Consider the following 17,765-nt stretch of genomic DNA (forward strand, 5'->3'; position numbering starts at 1 on the left):
ACAAATACAGGCTGGAGGATGATGGGATTGAGAGCAGCTCTGCCAAGATGGACTTGGGGGGACTGGTGGATCAACAGCTGGACATGAGCCGGTAACGTGGCCCAGAAGGCCAAGTATATCCTGGGCTGCATTAAAACAAGCGTGGCCAGCAGGTCGAGGGAGGTGATTCTGCCCCTCTACTCTGCTCTGGTGAGACCCCTACCTGGAGTACTGTGTCCAGCTCTGGAGCCCTCAGCACAGGAAAGAGATGGACCTGTTGGAGCGGGTCCAGAGGAGGGCCACAAAGATGATGAGAGGGATGGAGCACCTCTCCCGTGAGGACAGGCTGAGAGAGTTGGGGTTGCTCAGCCTGGAGAAGAGAAGGCTCCGGGGAGACCTTATTGTGGTCTTTCAGTACTTAAAGGGGGCTTATAAGAAAGATGAAGACAAACATTTTAGCAGGGCTTGTTGTGATAGGACAAGGGGCAATGGTTTTAAACTAAAAGAGGGAAGATTTTGACTAGACATAAGGAAGAAATTTTTTACAATGAGGGTGCTGAAACACTGGCAAAGGTTGCCCAGAGAAGTGGCAGATGCCCCATTCCTGGAAAACAGTCAAGGTCGGGTTGGAAGGGGCTCTGAGCAACCTGCTGTAGTTGAAGATGTCCCTGCTTCATTGCAGGGGGGGTCAGACTAGATGACCTTTAAAGGTCCCTTCCAACCCAAACTATTCTATTCCATTCTATTCTCTTCTAGGCATTTATCTGTGACACTCAGTGCTGTAAACCCTGTGCCACACCTTAGCATGGCGGCTAAGCAGAAACAGTAAAGCCTATCATTTAGTTCATTTTACAAACAACAGAAACATCATAATAAGGCTCACAGCCCTTTTATCAAGGGAAATTAACTCTTATTTTGTCACCAAATTGGGTGATATATTTCCTGTCAAAGTGAACTAAAATGACTGGACAGCAGACAGTGGTGTAGCCTTTACAAAACAGTTAATCCATGAAGAAATTCCATTGATAAATTCTATTTTACTAAGAGCAGCCATAATTATAAGTACCAATTTACTTCAGTTTCTTAGGTGCTGTCCCAAAATAATGGAAAACCATTGTCAACCTAAATAAGTTCTTGTCTTTTTACTTATAACAATTTTCAAGCATGTGTACAGGAAAAAAAGCGTGCTTAAAAGTATAAGTATGACTTTAAATCACTAATATGTCATACGGAGAAGTTCTGACCTAGGAATTTTTTAAAATGTATGTATATATGTATGTGTAAATATTTATAAATAAAAATTTTTGAACCTGCCCAGAAATCAGCTTTGTTCATTGACAAATTAATCAGATTTTTCATGCACATTGAAATGTGACTTTTGAACAGTAGGAATACGCACACCTGTGAGTTTGCCTTGTGACAGTGCCACAGAGAAACTGGAGGCCTCGAATATGCAGCAATCAGCACTTCAAGCCTAATGACCGTAAGTGGGAGCACAACCTGTTTGATATTCCATTAAATCAAAGAAGGAGTAGCTGATATGTTAATGAGGCCAACTATTATAGACAGAAAAATCTTTCCTTTCCTCTTCGTTTTTAATTACTACTATGGGATCATGATCAGGAAGAACACATGTGCTTCTTTCTGTTCTATCCTGGTACTATCAGTGTGATAATATCTTCCTTTAATTCCGAAGCAATTAGTTCACAAGGCAAAATAAAGATAAAATCTACAATTTCTAGAGTCTTGTTCGAAGCATTTCAACTGGCAACTGAGATCTATATAGCTGGTCAGTTTGCTTTTTTTATTCTGCTGTATTGAAATTATTTTATGTTTTCAATGCTGCTGGTATTCTTAGCTTGACTTCTGTCACCATCGTCTTTTCTCTATTTTTAAATTGTTACTTCTTGGGATTCTCGGTGTTTCTTTCTTTGTTTAACTGCTCTTTGTTTCCAATGTGTTCTCCAAAACCCAGTTGAAACTGAGACTTAGACAATATTTCAATAATAACTGCTGGAATTTTACATTTAATTAAAACATATCTGAGTCAAATACATTCAGAAATTTTGTGCAATTCCACTCTAGGCAGAAAATCTGCAGGATGCTTTGCAACAGGAGAGGGAAAGTTGAGGATAATTTAATTGTTGTAGCGAAAAAAAGATGTTATGGAACAGGCAAAGGGGACAAAACAGACAAAAGCCTCCTGTGTGTATTTTATCTTCTGCCCTGGAGAAGTGCCGGCACATCATACAACAGATGTGAGAGAGGGAATAGGGATCTACAGCTCCAGAAATCATTCTGCCATGCAAACAACAACACAAGAAGTCTCACCTCTGCCCCACGCCTTCTCCCCAGCACAGCCCTCCTCACGAGCTCTCCTTCCAGCTGCAGGGGCTTCCCCCATGCAGGCAGGTCCATGCAGACACCACCAGTGCAGAGACAATGTGCTGTTCCTCTTGGTGGCTCCTCAGCCGGGGCCAGCACAGAGGAATGCTTGACCCCCAAAACATGCATGAGGGCATTGGCCCTACTGACTTGAAGGTGCCAGTGGGGGCTGGAAGAGGCTGTAAGAAATTGTGAAAGCAGGTGGGCTGAAGGGTCTTCCAGCTGTCCCAGCTTCCAGACCCTCTGATAAGAAGTGCACAGACTTCGTGTTCCAGGGAAATGAGGGAAAGCACAAACCAGGGCTCAGTTTCCCTCCATTTTGGAGAGAGCATTATCCTGCACGGCAGCTGAGGCTGCTACTGGGCCCTCTGCCGCACACCTTGATGAGATCCACCAGGCCAAGCTGGCCAATCTGTTGCTGTAGTTCCCCTGCTGGAGCCTTGTGAAGAGGAAACTTTGAAGAAGGACCCTCACTCTGGCTCTTGGTTCCCCAGTGACTCAATGTGACCAGGACTAGCTGAAGGGACTACTTCTCACTCAGGCCAAACCCTTGGAGATGCCCTCTTGGGTGCTCACTTGTAAATCCCTGGGTATTGACCATGAATTTTCAGTCCAGGGCACCTCATGTTCCTGATCAAGTCCTCAGGAAACTGCATGTTCCTTCTCCCAGGGAGGTGGGCTGTGCTCACTCTGCAGTTAAAGGTCAGCCTTCATGAGCTGACTGGGTGCCGCATATGACTTCTCGACATGATTTTTAAGAGCATAGAGAAGCCATTTCACTACAGCACGAATACAGTGTGGGGAATGTGATCCATTCAGGCCAAACCTGTACTTACTCGGACCACAACTATTTTGATGATCTGTGTTGCTTCCAAGATCTTCTCTAATTGACTTATCAGGAATATTTGTCATTCGGCCATCTAGCCTTTGACTAAAAGAAAGTGATGGACAGGCTGAACCATAACTATTTTATGAACATCTCCTCAGTCTCCAAGGGCGCTGCTATAATTAGCATTTCTTTTACATCCGCCACATGGTTTTCTGAGACCTTCCCAAGCTGCCCCGCTTTTATCAGGACTTCCTCGGGTCCTGGAAATCCTTTTCTGTGACCAGGTCCACTACAACAACTGTGCCAGGAAATTAAGGATTTCAAACAAAAAATAAAGTCTTCAATGTAATGAAGTAGAACATTTTAGTATCAGAAACAAGGGTACATATAATTCCTAATAACATGTAGAGTTAAGCAAAAATTATACAGCTAATCCTTTAATTAATTTTTTTTCATTTTAATGTATAGGTTTTGTCTGTATTTCAAGGGGAAGGGGTGGGAAATAGAGAGAAAAGGGAAAATTTCTAATATTTTAACTTCAGGGAAGTGTTGCCGAGATACTTTTTGCCTTAAATGAATTTTATTTTTCTTGACTGTGGAGTCATAAGATTTGGGGTCAATCAAGTTTCTGAAGGAAGAGAATTCCACATTAAGAATATTCATCTTTCTCTTTCTTGAGAAAGGCTTTTAACGCTTCTGTACTGTCGATAAAATATGGAGCAAAAGGGTGGGAACGTTTAATATACTGGAGCTGAAACTAAAACCTGGACAATGAAGCATGAAATGAAGTATGCTTGGTATCACAGAGAAAGAGAATTAGCAAATAGGTAAGACAGAGAAAGTATGTAAAAGAACAATCTTTATGCATAAAAGGACACTAGGATGATTGTATCTTGAAGAGGACAAAATTAAAGATGGAATGTGTTTATGAAGAAATAGGTTACAGCATGTGTCATACAGGATGTATCATACAAATCTCTTTTCTCCTCTGAAATATTTCAAAAGTGATACATGACTGGATTGCTTGAAGAACACTGAGTGCTTCAGAGGTGTAGGAATTTAAAGTATTATAAAGCAATTAAAAATTACATTCATTACACTGCGCAGTTTGATAGCATTATATACTTGCCTCTTTTGAAGGAAGGACGCTCTTCTGTTTCCAGTGACAAGGTTTCTTAAGGAGAAACCATAACAACAAGAGAAACATAAAGAGTTTCTACAACCTTGTAATCACACATGTCATACACAATGTACTATTTTCCCTCTTTATAGCAGAAATGCTCAGAAAAAATATATAGTAGATGCTTCAAATTATGTTTGCTGTGACAGAAGTTAATTCTAAAGTAAGTATTCCCTGAAAGAGAAACAGAGAAAACATTTTTACATGTCTATCATTTGTCCTTAGAGGACACAAAACAAATATGTTTTTTAAAGCTTGACACTGGTATTATTCTGTGTGGCCTCCGGCTATATGCTTTTTCCAGTTTGTAGAATTGAAGGGATAAGAAAACAGCTTTGCATTAAGAGGAACACATTGTACAGGTTAATCATAACCACGCAGAAATCAAAATGCTGCCAACAAAATAATGGCGTACTAGTGCCAAGGGAGTCACCAGGATGACTGTGAGGAAAGCTGTGGGAGAATAACAACTCCTTTGCATGTGGGGAAGTATTTCAGGCATGTGCTTCTAAATTAATTATTGATGTGGCTGAAACAGAAGTTTTTACTACTGTCGACAATAGCAAATACTCGTAAAAATTTAATTGGCTAAAAGTTAATTTCAGTGTTCCTCAATCATGAAATGCATTAATTGAGAGGAGCCTTTTTTAAAGATGTTTAAATTTTAAAAGGAAATAAAGCAGAAAAGCAGAATCAGGCAGGGGAATTTAACAAATGTAAAAATGTTGACAGAAGCGAGAGGCATTACTTAGTCAATATTGTATCAATTAACCAAATTAACCATAGTCCCTGATGAGAACTAAGTAGAATGGCATAATTTCCTAGTTTGTCTGACTCATTCACATTGTACATTATGTGTGTACATCAGTGTATACAAATCAGGCAAACTAAAAGGCGGTGCCACATAAAATGTGGAAGAATTAGACAAAATAGTGTTTGTAAGGATTTTAAATGCTCTAAATCCATTAAATAATAAATAAATCATACGTCGTACTGGTGACAGTTGCTTCTTTTGAAGGAGAGTGGCTGGTCTGCTCCCAGCTACGAGCTTTCCTTAGGCTGCCATGAGAACCTCGGAGAATCACTTGCCTGTATTCTAAACAAATAGCATCCCCAGCCAGTGGTAAAAGTGCTTATGGATTTGCAGTTTAACTAGTTAAAGTGTAACTATACAAAAATCAGAAAAGTGAACACGAATAAATTCATTGTTAAGATGTGTGACATCATTCTGAGACTAAGATAACTGCAATGATAGTCTTTTTAGGTAATACTGACACCGACTTTTGAATTCACCATCATAGTTGAATAGCATAGTACAGCCATATTTAAATAACTGAAATGGAAAACTACATATATTATCGGGGGGCAAAGCTTGTAAAAGATTTTCTCTTCGTTTACTGGGTTTATATTTTTAACCCTGAGCATGTAGCATCTCTATTCCTCTGAGAAGCTGTTGAAAAGAATCTGTTCAGAGGGGACAACATAAAATATAACAGCATGCGATTTTATCACTGGAGCAACAGGACAGCCTTTAGTTCCCTTTGAATATAGGGACTTGTGGGTTACCCAGGAAAAGCTTATATATTTATTATGCCCGTCAAGTGTCTGAACACAGCAATAAACTCACAGAAATATCTCTTTGAAGGCCACTCGCCCTCCAAATCCCTCATATGAGTAACTGCGCAGCGAAGCTTCCTTTGACGCCGGTATGGAAACCATGTAGGAGCATACGAGAAAGTGTTCACAGCGCTGTGAGACTCACTGTAACCTCTGCATTTTCTCTTTCTGGACAGCAATGAGAGCGAAGCACTTCAGTGTGCGATGTTGCTGTCGCACGGGCTCATTTGATGTAGTTGTGTCATCACTGTTTATTACATATGGTAGCATCCAACAGACAAATATGCAAAACTGATTTTATTTAGTTATTTTCATATTAACAGTCATAGTAGGGGGCGTGTCTTAAAAGCTAACAATGCTATAATTTTCTTACTGAACTTTCTCTGATAAAAATAAAATTTAAAAATGTTATTAATTGGTAAGGGCCAGCTTTTAGCTCTGAGCTGTAATTATTCATGAAAAAAAACCTGTTTGGATTAAACTGTACAGGAAATTGTCCAAAGGTCATTTCAGCTATGAGGTTTACATAGATAAAAGACACCCCCCTCTAATGCTGTATTGGTTTGTGACAAGGATGGTCCTCTAACAGGTGCCACAAAGCTCCTTCCCGTTGTAGCTTATTCAAACTGATTACCGCAATGTACTACAGTAAATTTGCCCAAAGGATACCTAAATTACAAGCCTTGTTCACCTTCATCCGACGGTTTGGAGACTTGCACATATATTCTTTTGTAAGAGAGCTAAAAAATTCAAACGATGTAACAAACTACAAAAGAAGTACCAATGGACAATCTTTTTTACCAATACTGATAACAAAATACCACTATAACTAGATCTAATCAATATTATCCATTGAAAACAAACTGCACACAGTGTGATATTTGGAATATTTAGGAGCAAATTTTTCTACTGTTCTTAAGAAAAGGCTACAATATATATAGCCGGTGGCAAAAGCGTTAGGCAGTATGTGCTCCTGTTTAACTGAGGCCGGATTACTTATTAAAAGAAAAGTCTTCAGAAGGAGCTTATTTGTACAGAAGCTCAAGATTTGGTCTGAAAAGGCTGCTTCATGGGTTAATGTATTCACCTATAAATAAAAGCAGTGACAGCTCTCCTGTCAGTACATGCTGATGGACGGTTCCTTTTTCCACCATTACAGCCTTGTGAATGTGGGAAAATTAATTTAAGTGGTAGTTAATTTCTAATGAATTCCATTCAAGCGGTTAATATGGTCCCTTGATGTTATGGTAACCTTCATGGATCATTGCATTATGTAAATAAATTCTACTTTATGCTGGTTTATTTAAAAAAAAGGAAGATTGGTGAGTCCAGTCAAACCTTCACATATATAAACATGCATAAAATTTCCTAAGAAATCACTAAAAATAGACTGTTTAAGAGGAGTACACTTGATATCCTACAAAGCATGCCATTCATCTTTATAAGACACCCAATTTTTATATAATTTTGGCAGGATCATCTATTATTTGGAGCCGAGAATAGGACGACTTTTGGAGGGAAACCCTCTTTGCTCAAAATTGTATTAGAAATGCAGCCTGCGTGTCCTTGAGGGACTCTCCAAGCCCTTAGATCAGCTGTTTTGCCACTCATGAATCACCGGACAGGCTTCACACAGCCTGGCTCCCACCTTATCCCCTCTTCTGGGGAGAGACCTCTGACTGGGTGGGCGCTGCGGAGAACATCTGCATGGCATCTTACTCCTCGAAGTCACTCAGCTTCTTCCCGCTTACTTCAGTGGGGTTTAGATCAGGCCTGTGCTATTTCACTGAAATTCTAAAATCTTTTATTTTTTTAAAAAAAGCGTGCAATGTTTATTTTCAAATAAATATTAATGTTTTTCAGTATCCAAATTCATGTACGTGAACCTTTTGAAAGGTAATGAAGGCTTCCTTTTTCTGTGTCGTACCTACCGCTTGAAGGATGTTAAAACCCTTGTGTAAGCACAGGGAATTCTGTGGTGTGTGCGCTGGGTGGCTAAAAATCACCTGGAGTTTTTGACACCCCTGGTAGTATGTGTTGAAACTAAACTTTTCTCGTCCTCATGAGGAACTGATAACATTGGCTAGCATTTTAAAGGCACGTTGTTTTCCCTTCTGAAAACATGACCCCTTATATATGTCTAAACTTAGGAGGGGAAAAAAGACAGCAGAATAGCCTTTGCTCCTATTTGCTCTTTAAAAAAAACAAAACAAAACAAAACCCACCCAAAACATAACCCGTTGTTTAGTCTTTTAGTCACCTTATGCAATCAAACCACTTGATGACAGACAACAATTAGTGTGTATGTAGGCATAAATACATTACAGCAGCCGGTCCAGTTAACTTAGGACCAGGAGACTTTAAAGAGTTGGGTCGGGATATTTTTGGCCTATTGATTTCATATATTTTTTAAAATACTGAAATACCAGCAGCTGAAAGTAATTACCACAAGCTTATAAGCTAAATTCCGCAGTATAAAAGGGTTTTGATATGGAACAAAAATAGTGACATGAAAATGAATAGAAAACAGGCTTAAATGAAACTCAATGTAGCATGTGTACGTCATGTAAAATGAAACTATCTTTCTTTGACTTTTTCTAAAAGAGGAAAATACAGTAGATGTAACCTACCAGGACTTCAGGAAAACATGTGACAGTTCATTTATGCAGTTAATTAAAACAGGGAAAAGGATTACCTAATGAATTTTAAGGTTGGTAAGGAAGTGACTAAAAGTGAGGTGTTAGATGGGTGTGCCAGAAAACTAAACATTTATTGAGAATGCGTGTCCCTTCTGACACGGCACAAAAAGTGTTCAATCAAATGCACAGGCAAGGTAGCAGCAGGAAACCAATATGGGGGGAACTGGAAATATTGTATAGGAAGAATAAAATCACCCATGAACTGAAGGAAAGTAGGCTGCTGGCTACTTGTAGGACAAAAATCCGGGCATACTGGTATCTCAAGTAAAGATGCTGAGGCACCAGTGTAAGCTGGCCCATAAGTTGTTCAAAGGCAATCCTAAAATACCGAGGCTGAGGTGCGTTTCCAAGAAACGGAGGTAGACATTCACCTGTCATATTGTCGAAACCAGAAATATTTGGGAGGACAGAATTATATAAAATATTTCAGGAAAGACCAACTCAAAAGGCATATGGTATAGTCAATAATGTCTAAGAATGTATGAGAGGAAATGTTTGTAGGCAGAAGCAATATCTTTTATTAGACAATTGATATTGGAAAAAAATTCTGGTAAGCTTTGGGCATACGTATGAATGACTTGTATACCCAAAAGCTTTCCTATTTTTTTATATCAGTGATCTAATAAAATATATTACCTCTTCTTACAAACCTTATCTCACAAGTTCAAAAGTTACACAAAAGGTCTATTAGGATGATGAGAGGAGCAGAAAGTCTGCTTCATGAGAAAAGACGAAAATGACTTGTTCAGCTTAGGAAAACAAAGATTGAGAAAGGGCATGATAACTGCCTAGAAATAAATACCAAGCGGGTAAATTCCCCAGGAACAGAAGCGCTATTTAACATAAAAGATAATGTTGGCATAAGTATAAACAAGTCCTGAATAAATGTAGAGCTGGAGTTTGAAGAAGATGAGGAAGAAGAGGGAAGTTCTAGACTACCTTTCAAAGAGTGGTGTGAGCAAAAGACATTTAATTTTCAATGCAGAACTTAATTAATTTATTTAAATAATTATATTAAGTAGTTGCCAGAATAGCAGGGAGTTGGAATTTATGTATGTATATTGCATTTATGACTTTTTCCAGTGATCGCTATTGTCTTGACGAACTGGCCTATAGCTGATTGTGACCATACTACTCATAGGCAGCATCTTTTAAAGCGCCTGGAGACACCACAACTAGGTAATGCTTGAGGAGATTCCAAATGCTGAATGTTTCACAGGCCTTAACACCGATGACCTCTCCCTTGGCCCCTACCACCACCGCTCTCCAACGCGCTGCTCATGCCATACATATTGTCTGATTCCTCCCTAGCACCCAACTACGCCACCTCTCACTGTGAGACTTAGCGTTGGATGCTTTTAATTTGGCTCCTTGTTTTTTCAAGCGGCATCAAGGGATGCACACAAAACTCGGCAGAAAGGATCTTCCATCACAACCTCCTTGTCTTTCCTTGCCTATTTTCCCCCTGACCACTCTTTGAACATCATATGTTATAAATCTTAAGTTCCTTAAAAAAATAGCGCTTCCTTACTACGCACCCAAGACAACGAGATGGGCGATTTGCAGCCTTCCGTGTCTGTGCTTCCATTAGGGGATGCGGGGGATGTATACTGCGTGCCAAAGGCCATGGTATGAAGCAATGTGAGACATCAAGGCCAGCTGGAGCAGTACCGGAGACCCGGGATGGACTGGAGGAACCAGCTATACTGTATAGGAGAATGAGCTAGCTGAGTCTAGACACTGAACTGCTTCTGGGTTTCATCTGAGGAACGGAAGCATCCTGGAGGCTGTCCATCATGCGTGCAGGGCAGATGATCAAGTGAACAAGATGCAGGAGCAAACCCAGAGTGATTCAAACTGACTCATGAGATGTCTTATGTTTCAAAACTCTAAAAAAAATCTTAATGTATGTATATGAATTAACAACTGCTTGAGTAAGAGACATCAAAACATAACTGTGAACGGGAACCGTCATGAAATTTGAATGTGTTTCACTGTGGTTTCAGGGGTATTAGTGATAGATACCTTGTGTTTTTATTAGAGATTTGTGAGTGATATAGATCAAACATTGATAAACTCAGGTTAATAAAAATCAGCAAAGTACTAATAATGATAAGGAAGTCATAAGGAAAATTTTATGCTGTGCAACACACCCAAAACATTTTTGTTTTGTTAAATTCAAATGCAAAGTCATTCTGCATTTGAACATCCAGCAATCGGGCATTGCAGCTACACCTGCAGAACAGAGGGGCTGTGAAGTGCTAAGCGCTGTAAAGCCTTTACTGGTCATAGAAAACAGACAACAGACATGAACTCTTTATGGAAAGCTGCAGCAATAATGTGTTGTTCAGATGAAGGAAGCAGAAGATTGGTGAGTGCAAAATTCAGGAGCATTTTAACCTCATTGTTCAGCATCGCTAAGGCTGATTCTGCCTACAGTTCCTGTGTCTGTATTTTTAAAAAGAAATGGGGGGAGGCTATAGGAAATAGAAATATCCAAAGCTAGAAAAAATATTTGAAAAACATGATTAGCTTATCAAAAGACTAAAGGGTGACTCAAATTCAGTTACTCTGTACCTTCTGAAGAAAAAATATACAGGCCTCCAACAGTGAAAGGCACAACAAAATTCCGTAACTGTAAATTAAAGCAAAGGAGCTCACATTTTTAACAGCAAAGTGACAGTATTTTGGAGCAGGCTTGTAGCTGGGTGACTGGCTGCTCGCCTATCCACCACATGGTCTCTGGCTGCAGCCCTGTTTTAGGCTTCATGGCGTTACCTCTGGTAGGACAGAGCCTTTGGATCGAGCCCCGGATCAAGTTACTGTTTCATATTCACTGTATTGTCATTCACTTAAATACATCAAATAAGTTCCCTTTGTGTGACTATGTAATTGGTGATCATGATGAACGACCAGACGACTTTCTTAAAACCAACTTGTTATTTAAGAGCAGGATGAGCATTCAAGGCAAAACCAAAGTACTTGGCACACGGTCTACATGCAACGGTTCTTACTAAAGCCTGAACTTCCCATGAAAGTGACTTATTTTAGATATCTCAGTCACTGCTTTTATAAAGAGCAGCTTCCTCGGTTATTTCCTTCATAGTGATGAGTCCCTTTTTAAACCGTATGGACTCCGAGACTGCTTGTTCCCAGCCTTTTCCTCATTAAGGCACTGTCCGTTACCAATCTTCAATCATATACAACAGAGAAGCCTTCCGTTATTCCCTGCCTGTTCCTTTGCTTACTTTCAACAACTAAATGGAATCAATGTATTTTTAGATCAAACAACTTCACAAAGTTCACTTTTTTTTTTTCATTTTTTCACAATGTGGCACATAAAAACAGGTGGTTTCTTGACAAATATGGCTCTCTTTCAACACTGTACTCACATTTACAGACAACGGATTTCAAAGTCTGATGCACAAGCTTCTAGATGAAATGGTGAATTTTCCACTTCTGGAGGCAAGTGGATAACTCCAGCAAGTGACAGCTTCATCTCGGGTGCCAATATTCTCCCTGTACCCACTTTCATCATTTTTAGATCAGGTTCAATGTCTTCACTGTGATGAAGCTCTTATAAAGACTGCTGCCTCCTCTACGAGTGGGATACGGAACAATAACGAAACTGCTGCAGTTTATCTCCCAGAGGTATAGAAGTAAAACACCACCACTTACCTAAAAAAATGGGTCTGTAAAGTGTGACAGTTCAATAACAGCTTTGCAGGCAGTTCAACTATTCCTGCAGGAGGACAAATTCAGTCCTGGAGAGCAGAGGAGAGGGGACAGGTGAGGGGACAGGTGAGGGGACAACCCCTCACAGGTGTGGTGGGTTAAACTGCCCCGGCTAGTTGGAAAGAACCCAGTCCCTTAGCCTCTGGGACTAACACATTCATCCCTCCATCTCCCCCCAGTTTAAGCTACTGGTACAGATTTCAACCTCCAAGTCAATAATCTGATGAGCTGCAATGGAATGCATGCAAGTATTTAGATGTATAATCAGCCTTAATAAACTGAATGGGACTACTGTATCCTTAACTATTGTGTCCAGCTCTGGAGCTCTCAGCACAAGAAAGACACAGACCTGCTGGAGCAGGTCCAGAGGAGGGCCACAAAGATGATCAGAGGGCTTGAGCGCCTCTCGCATGAGGACAGGCTGAGAGAGTTGGGGTTGTTCAGCCTGGAGAAGAGAAGGCTCCAGGGAGACCTTATAGCAGCCTTCCAGTACCTGAAGGGGGCCTACAGGAAAGCCAGGGAGGGGCTGTTTGCAAGGGCATGTAGTGATAGGACGAGGGGCAATGGTTTTAAATTAGAGCAGGGCAGGTTTAGATTAGACATTTGGATGAAGTTCTTTACAATGAGGGTGGTGAGACACTGGCACAGGTTGCCCAGAGAGGTGGTGGAGGCCCCATCCCTGGAGACATTCAAGGCCAGGCTTGATGAGGCTCTGAGCAACCTGATCTAGTTGAAGATGTCCCTGCTTACTGCAGGGGGGTTGGACTAGATGACCTTTAGAGGTCCCTTCCAACCCAACACATTTTATGAGTCTATGATTAATTTGCACCTTAAAAGTCATTTGATAAGTTTTCAGCAGTGTGTATCGAGGTATGTCCACCCTTGCTCATTCAGAACTTTAGAATACAGTGACATGGCAGATACCTGTTAACTAGCTTTGGATTACTAAAGCTAGAGAAACCTCTCTAATATCAAGTGCATGGAGCTCACAGAAACCACCGGAAAACCTTGGCATGACAGAGAAGATACCCTGAGCAGCGCCTGCATCAGCAGGTTGTGTCCTTTTCCACTGTTAAACAAATAAAAGCAAGCAGCCTGCTTTTCGCTTTTTCCTTGTTTAAGAGTATTTATGTTTTCATTTTATTTTCCTTGTAAAATAATACTTCCAACTTTTAATTTTCCTTTGCCTAGTCATAGAGTCATGGATATTACAAATCAGAAGAGTCATCTGCTCTACAACTCTACAAATAAAGTCTACTACCCTACAAATAAAGGGAAGTTTCTAATTGTGAATACTTTGCAAAGACATTAGCAATGGCTTTCTTCTGCCCCCCCCCCCCCGCTTTTTTTTAAATTTTGTTTATGTACATGGTATGATAAAACAATTGGAAAAGCAATGGGGTGTCTACAGAACCAAAACATAGCTATTATTTTAACTGAGTCTGGGAAACCCACTTTGGTGGTTTTGGAAAAGTCACCTGTCAGTCATCTGACCTCAGCGTGTACCTCCTCGACTCGGGCAGACACAGCTGCCCCAGTACTACAGTTCCCAAGGACTTCTCCCTCACCTGTCGGTATTCAAGAGCTATTGCCCCGAATTCAGCAACCAATACTGTAATTCCCATACACACACAACCACGGCCAAAGTCTGACAGTCATCAATATACATGAGCTCCAAGATTTATCCTCCAGTTGACCTAAACACCTCTCTACCTGTTGCGTACCAGGAATCTGACAGTTTCATTCCCTAGAACAGTTCCAAGGAATTAAGCAAGTTCAGTCACTCACAACTGCAAATGATTTTCATAATTGTATGATGGATACAGTCACCGGAGACATCAGTTGTCACGCTCCTACTCCACTGTGGGGATTTAAAGAAGAATGAAGAATTTCTGGAAGGGGTAACCTAGACACAAAACCAGCAGGAAACCAGAAGCTGAAAATGTAACTGGAGCCCGAGTCTTATTTCAGCTTTTAGTGTAAGGATTCTTCTTCCTATGTTACTGGGTCCTATTTCCCCCCTAAACCATTTTACATTCTAGCTGTGCTCTCCTTATCACCCCCCTCCCTTTCACCTTCTGCCCACACAACATCTGTGGAGGGGAGAGAAATAAAAAAGAAAATGCATACAACTATGGAACTAATATAGATCGGTATTTAGTATTCCAGGACTAAATTTTTGGCCTGGGTAGCTTAAGTAGCAGTTGTGTACCCTGTCATTTGAAAACAGCTGTTTAAGTAGCACAACATTCAGAAAGTCTGTAATGAAGGATGTGAACCCTTAGCTCCCAACAGCTAGGCTGCTGGTTGACATTATTTCAGCTTCTCACACTGCAGTTTTTGTAAACAAACCTAAAATAAACATGTATCACCACCAGCTCTAGTCACCTTCCTCATGTCATCCAAATTACAGAAAGCTACAGAATCTGATTTTTTTCAGAACACCTCTGTAACAGTTTGTGGACACCAACTAAAAAAACTTAGGAATGTGAGATTCAGGACTCCTGCCTAACAGACAGAGAAATTGAGACAAAGGCGAAATTACTTTTTCAAGATTATACAGCAAGTCAATGGCAGAGGACAATTACAATTCAGAGCCTTCTAGTTTCTAATCCTATAATCCTCTTTCCAAAATCTATTAGCACGACTGAATATGCTGTTTCACTCATGGCCGTGAATGCTCCATTCTTTTGAACGCTGCACTCCAGGTATCACAAACTGACTGTTCAGATGACGACACATGAATAATTTACAGCCATGTTAAACATCTGAATTCATATTACTTCACATCTCAAGTTTGTGACTAGCAGCACTAAATTCAATGGGTTTAATTGTGAAACAATTTTTCCTAATTATAAGTTGTTTAAATAGGCCAGAGTCAGCACTGTATGAAAACTTAAGTCTCAGGCTGAAGGGGGAGATGAAAACATAGTAATTTGTGCCTGCCACTGTTATACAGTAATCCTCTCCCTAAATTTCACTCTCTGTTGCTGAGTGTAGACTGTATTTAACAGACACCAGCCTGCCATGAGTAAATCTGTCCCCGAGTCCCACACAGTGCATTAAAAAAGTCAGGCCAGAGATCGACGGCTATCCCCAGCTCTGGCTGGGACTCCTACTTGCAGGTCTCTCTTCACATCTGATGTTGCTCTGGGCAAGCGAGCCCTGGTTTGAACCCCTCCCCAGTGACCCACCAGCATTTGTCCTGTACCAGAGAGCTGCCCATTTTCCTGACAGAACCAAGGGGCTGGACCAGCCGCCAACTACTTTTCCTATAAAAAAGCCAAAAAAACCCCAAACCCTGCACGCCCTTACTTCATCTGGTGGCCAATTCCTTCAATCCACACCTCAGACCTTGCACAGTCATCATCATCTCCAGGAAAAGTGGGTGGGCCTGGAAATCACTGGGTTTTCTGGACATACATACACTGTTTACCTTAAAGGTGTACCAAGAGCTACACTCATAAGATATCACAGGCCCTTCTTCCCACCGGAACAACACACACACCACACACCTAGAAGTGTGTACCATTAACTTTTAAAACCTACAGGTACTTACACTGCTTAACTGGCAAAGCGTGTTAAAAGTGCAAAACTTTTCCAAGCAATTTCTGTGCTTACATTTTATTTTACATGCACAAGCTAATGCCTCTGAGGATTACTGTTCCCAGTCATTCTCACCACACCTCTATTAGGAGAGAGTTGTTTCAAGGGACGCAGGAAAAGTTGCATTAAAAAAAAGAAAGACAGAAAAAAAGATTAATTCCGAAGCCTCATTGATTTATGTGAGTGATCCTAAAGCTTTGCAGAAACCTAAGGCAATTTAGCTAGAATCTGAAATTACTGTTTTTATCTTCTTTACTGTATACACCTACACAAAATGGTTTACAAACGCCACTCAAAAGGCAAAGATTCACAGGTATTGCCTTTTTTAAATTGGGTTAAGGTTTGGGAAACTGCAGAACAGTAAGTACACCAGAAACATCAGAGAGGACTTCCCCGAAGGAAGAGGAGGCTAAGAACAATTCTGAATACACTGGGAATGGTCAACGTATCATTATACTAAACCTAAACACTACAATTTAAGGAATGGTTGATTACTTTACACTAATTAAAATACCACCATCTCCCCTCAAAACCCACAGTGATAAGCAGCAAGGGTTTACACTGGCATTACTGAAGCTACATGGCATTATGTCTGCTGTAACTCCCTAGCTAAAAGAAATTTTTACCTCACCTATGAGCCAAGCCAGAAGTCAGAACATCATCTTCCAGTGTGACATTTTTAATATTATTTGCCACCTAAGAGCCCACAAGAGTTTGCAACTACTGGTTCTGTTATCACAGCTTTCAACATCTAGGGTTTTTTTTAAGAAAGATTCACTGTATATTGTAATAATTCACAATCAGCAGCATTTATTTTCATTTTGCTTTTAATTAAAAACAAAAATGTATCTCAGAGTCCGATGATTCAGCTTTGCCATTAGTAACTTATCAGCGAGGTGATTTTAAGTAAGGCTTCACGGCTTAGGTGACAAGAGGCTTCCCACTTCAGTTCTCAGCATCCGTGGCCTGAAGTTACGGCGAGGGCTGTCGAGAACTTAACTCGCTACACCTCAGCGTTCAGGCGACACCTTATCACCGACACCACTTCGCCGTTTGTGTCCCCAGCAGTCAGCTCTCGGCGGTCGCGGGGCAGCCAGGGAAGAGGGAAGGAGCGGTTCCAGAAAGCAGGGCCCCGAGGCCCGACCGGCGAACACCACCTTCGTCCTCTCCCCTCCGGGGGGTACCCCGCCGCAGGGCTCCGGGCCACCGGGCTACAGCTTCCTCTGCTTGTGCCGGGGGTTGGTCTTGCAGTACACGTAGAGCCGGCCCCGCCGCCGGACGATGTAGCAGTCCTTGCAGCGCCTCCTCAGCGACGTTTTCGTCTTCAGCCCCGCGGGGAACAGCGGCGGCCCGGACAGCAGCGGGAGGGCCAGCAGGCCGCTGGGGGGGGCCGCCCCGTACCGCGGCGGCAGCAGGGCCTGGCTCACCGTAGCGGGCCGCGCCGCCGCCCGCCACCACGGGGCCAGGGAAGAGAAGGATGAGAGGCCCAGTGGGCGCAGCGGCCCAGCGGCGGCCCTAGCCAGGAGGGACAGCATGCTTCGGGGCCTGTGGGTTCAGCGCACCGGTAAGGACACCCACCCCACTCACCTCCTTCCCACCCTCCCGCCCCCAGCCCTAAGAGAGAGCTTCGGGCACCGACCCGCTCCGCCACCGGTCTTCTCTTCCGCCCACAGCCGCGCGCTCGCCCCAGCAGCCGCGCGCATGCATGGGGCGAGGCAAGGAGTGCGCCTGCGCG

General features: G+C 41.7%; 1 protein-coding gene across 1 annotated transcript; it reads right to left on the reverse strand.

Moving 5' to 3' along the window:
• Window positions 1-16,812: 16,812 nt before the first annotated feature.
• MRPL36 (mitochondrial ribosomal protein L36) lies at window positions 16,813-17,760 on the reverse strand. Its single transcript, XM_063326312.1, has 2 exons — window positions 17,670-17,760; window positions 16,813-17,575 (listed from the first exon to the last, which is right to left on the reverse strand). Exons 1-2 carry the CDS (start codon window positions 17,735-17,737, stop codon window positions 17,242-17,244), a joined length of 402 nt encoding a protein of 133 aa, XP_063182382.1. The 5' UTR covers window positions 17,738-17,760; the 3' UTR covers window positions 16,813-17,241.
• Between the last annotated feature and the right edge of the window lie 5 nt (window positions 17,761-17,765).

This window comes from Chroicocephalus ridibundus, chromosome 2 (genome assembly GCF_963924245.1).
Source record: "Chroicocephalus ridibundus chromosome 2, bChrRid1.1, whole genome shotgun sequence".
NCBI lineage: Eukaryota > Metazoa > Chordata > Aves > Charadriiformes > Laridae > Chroicocephalus > Chroicocephalus ridibundus.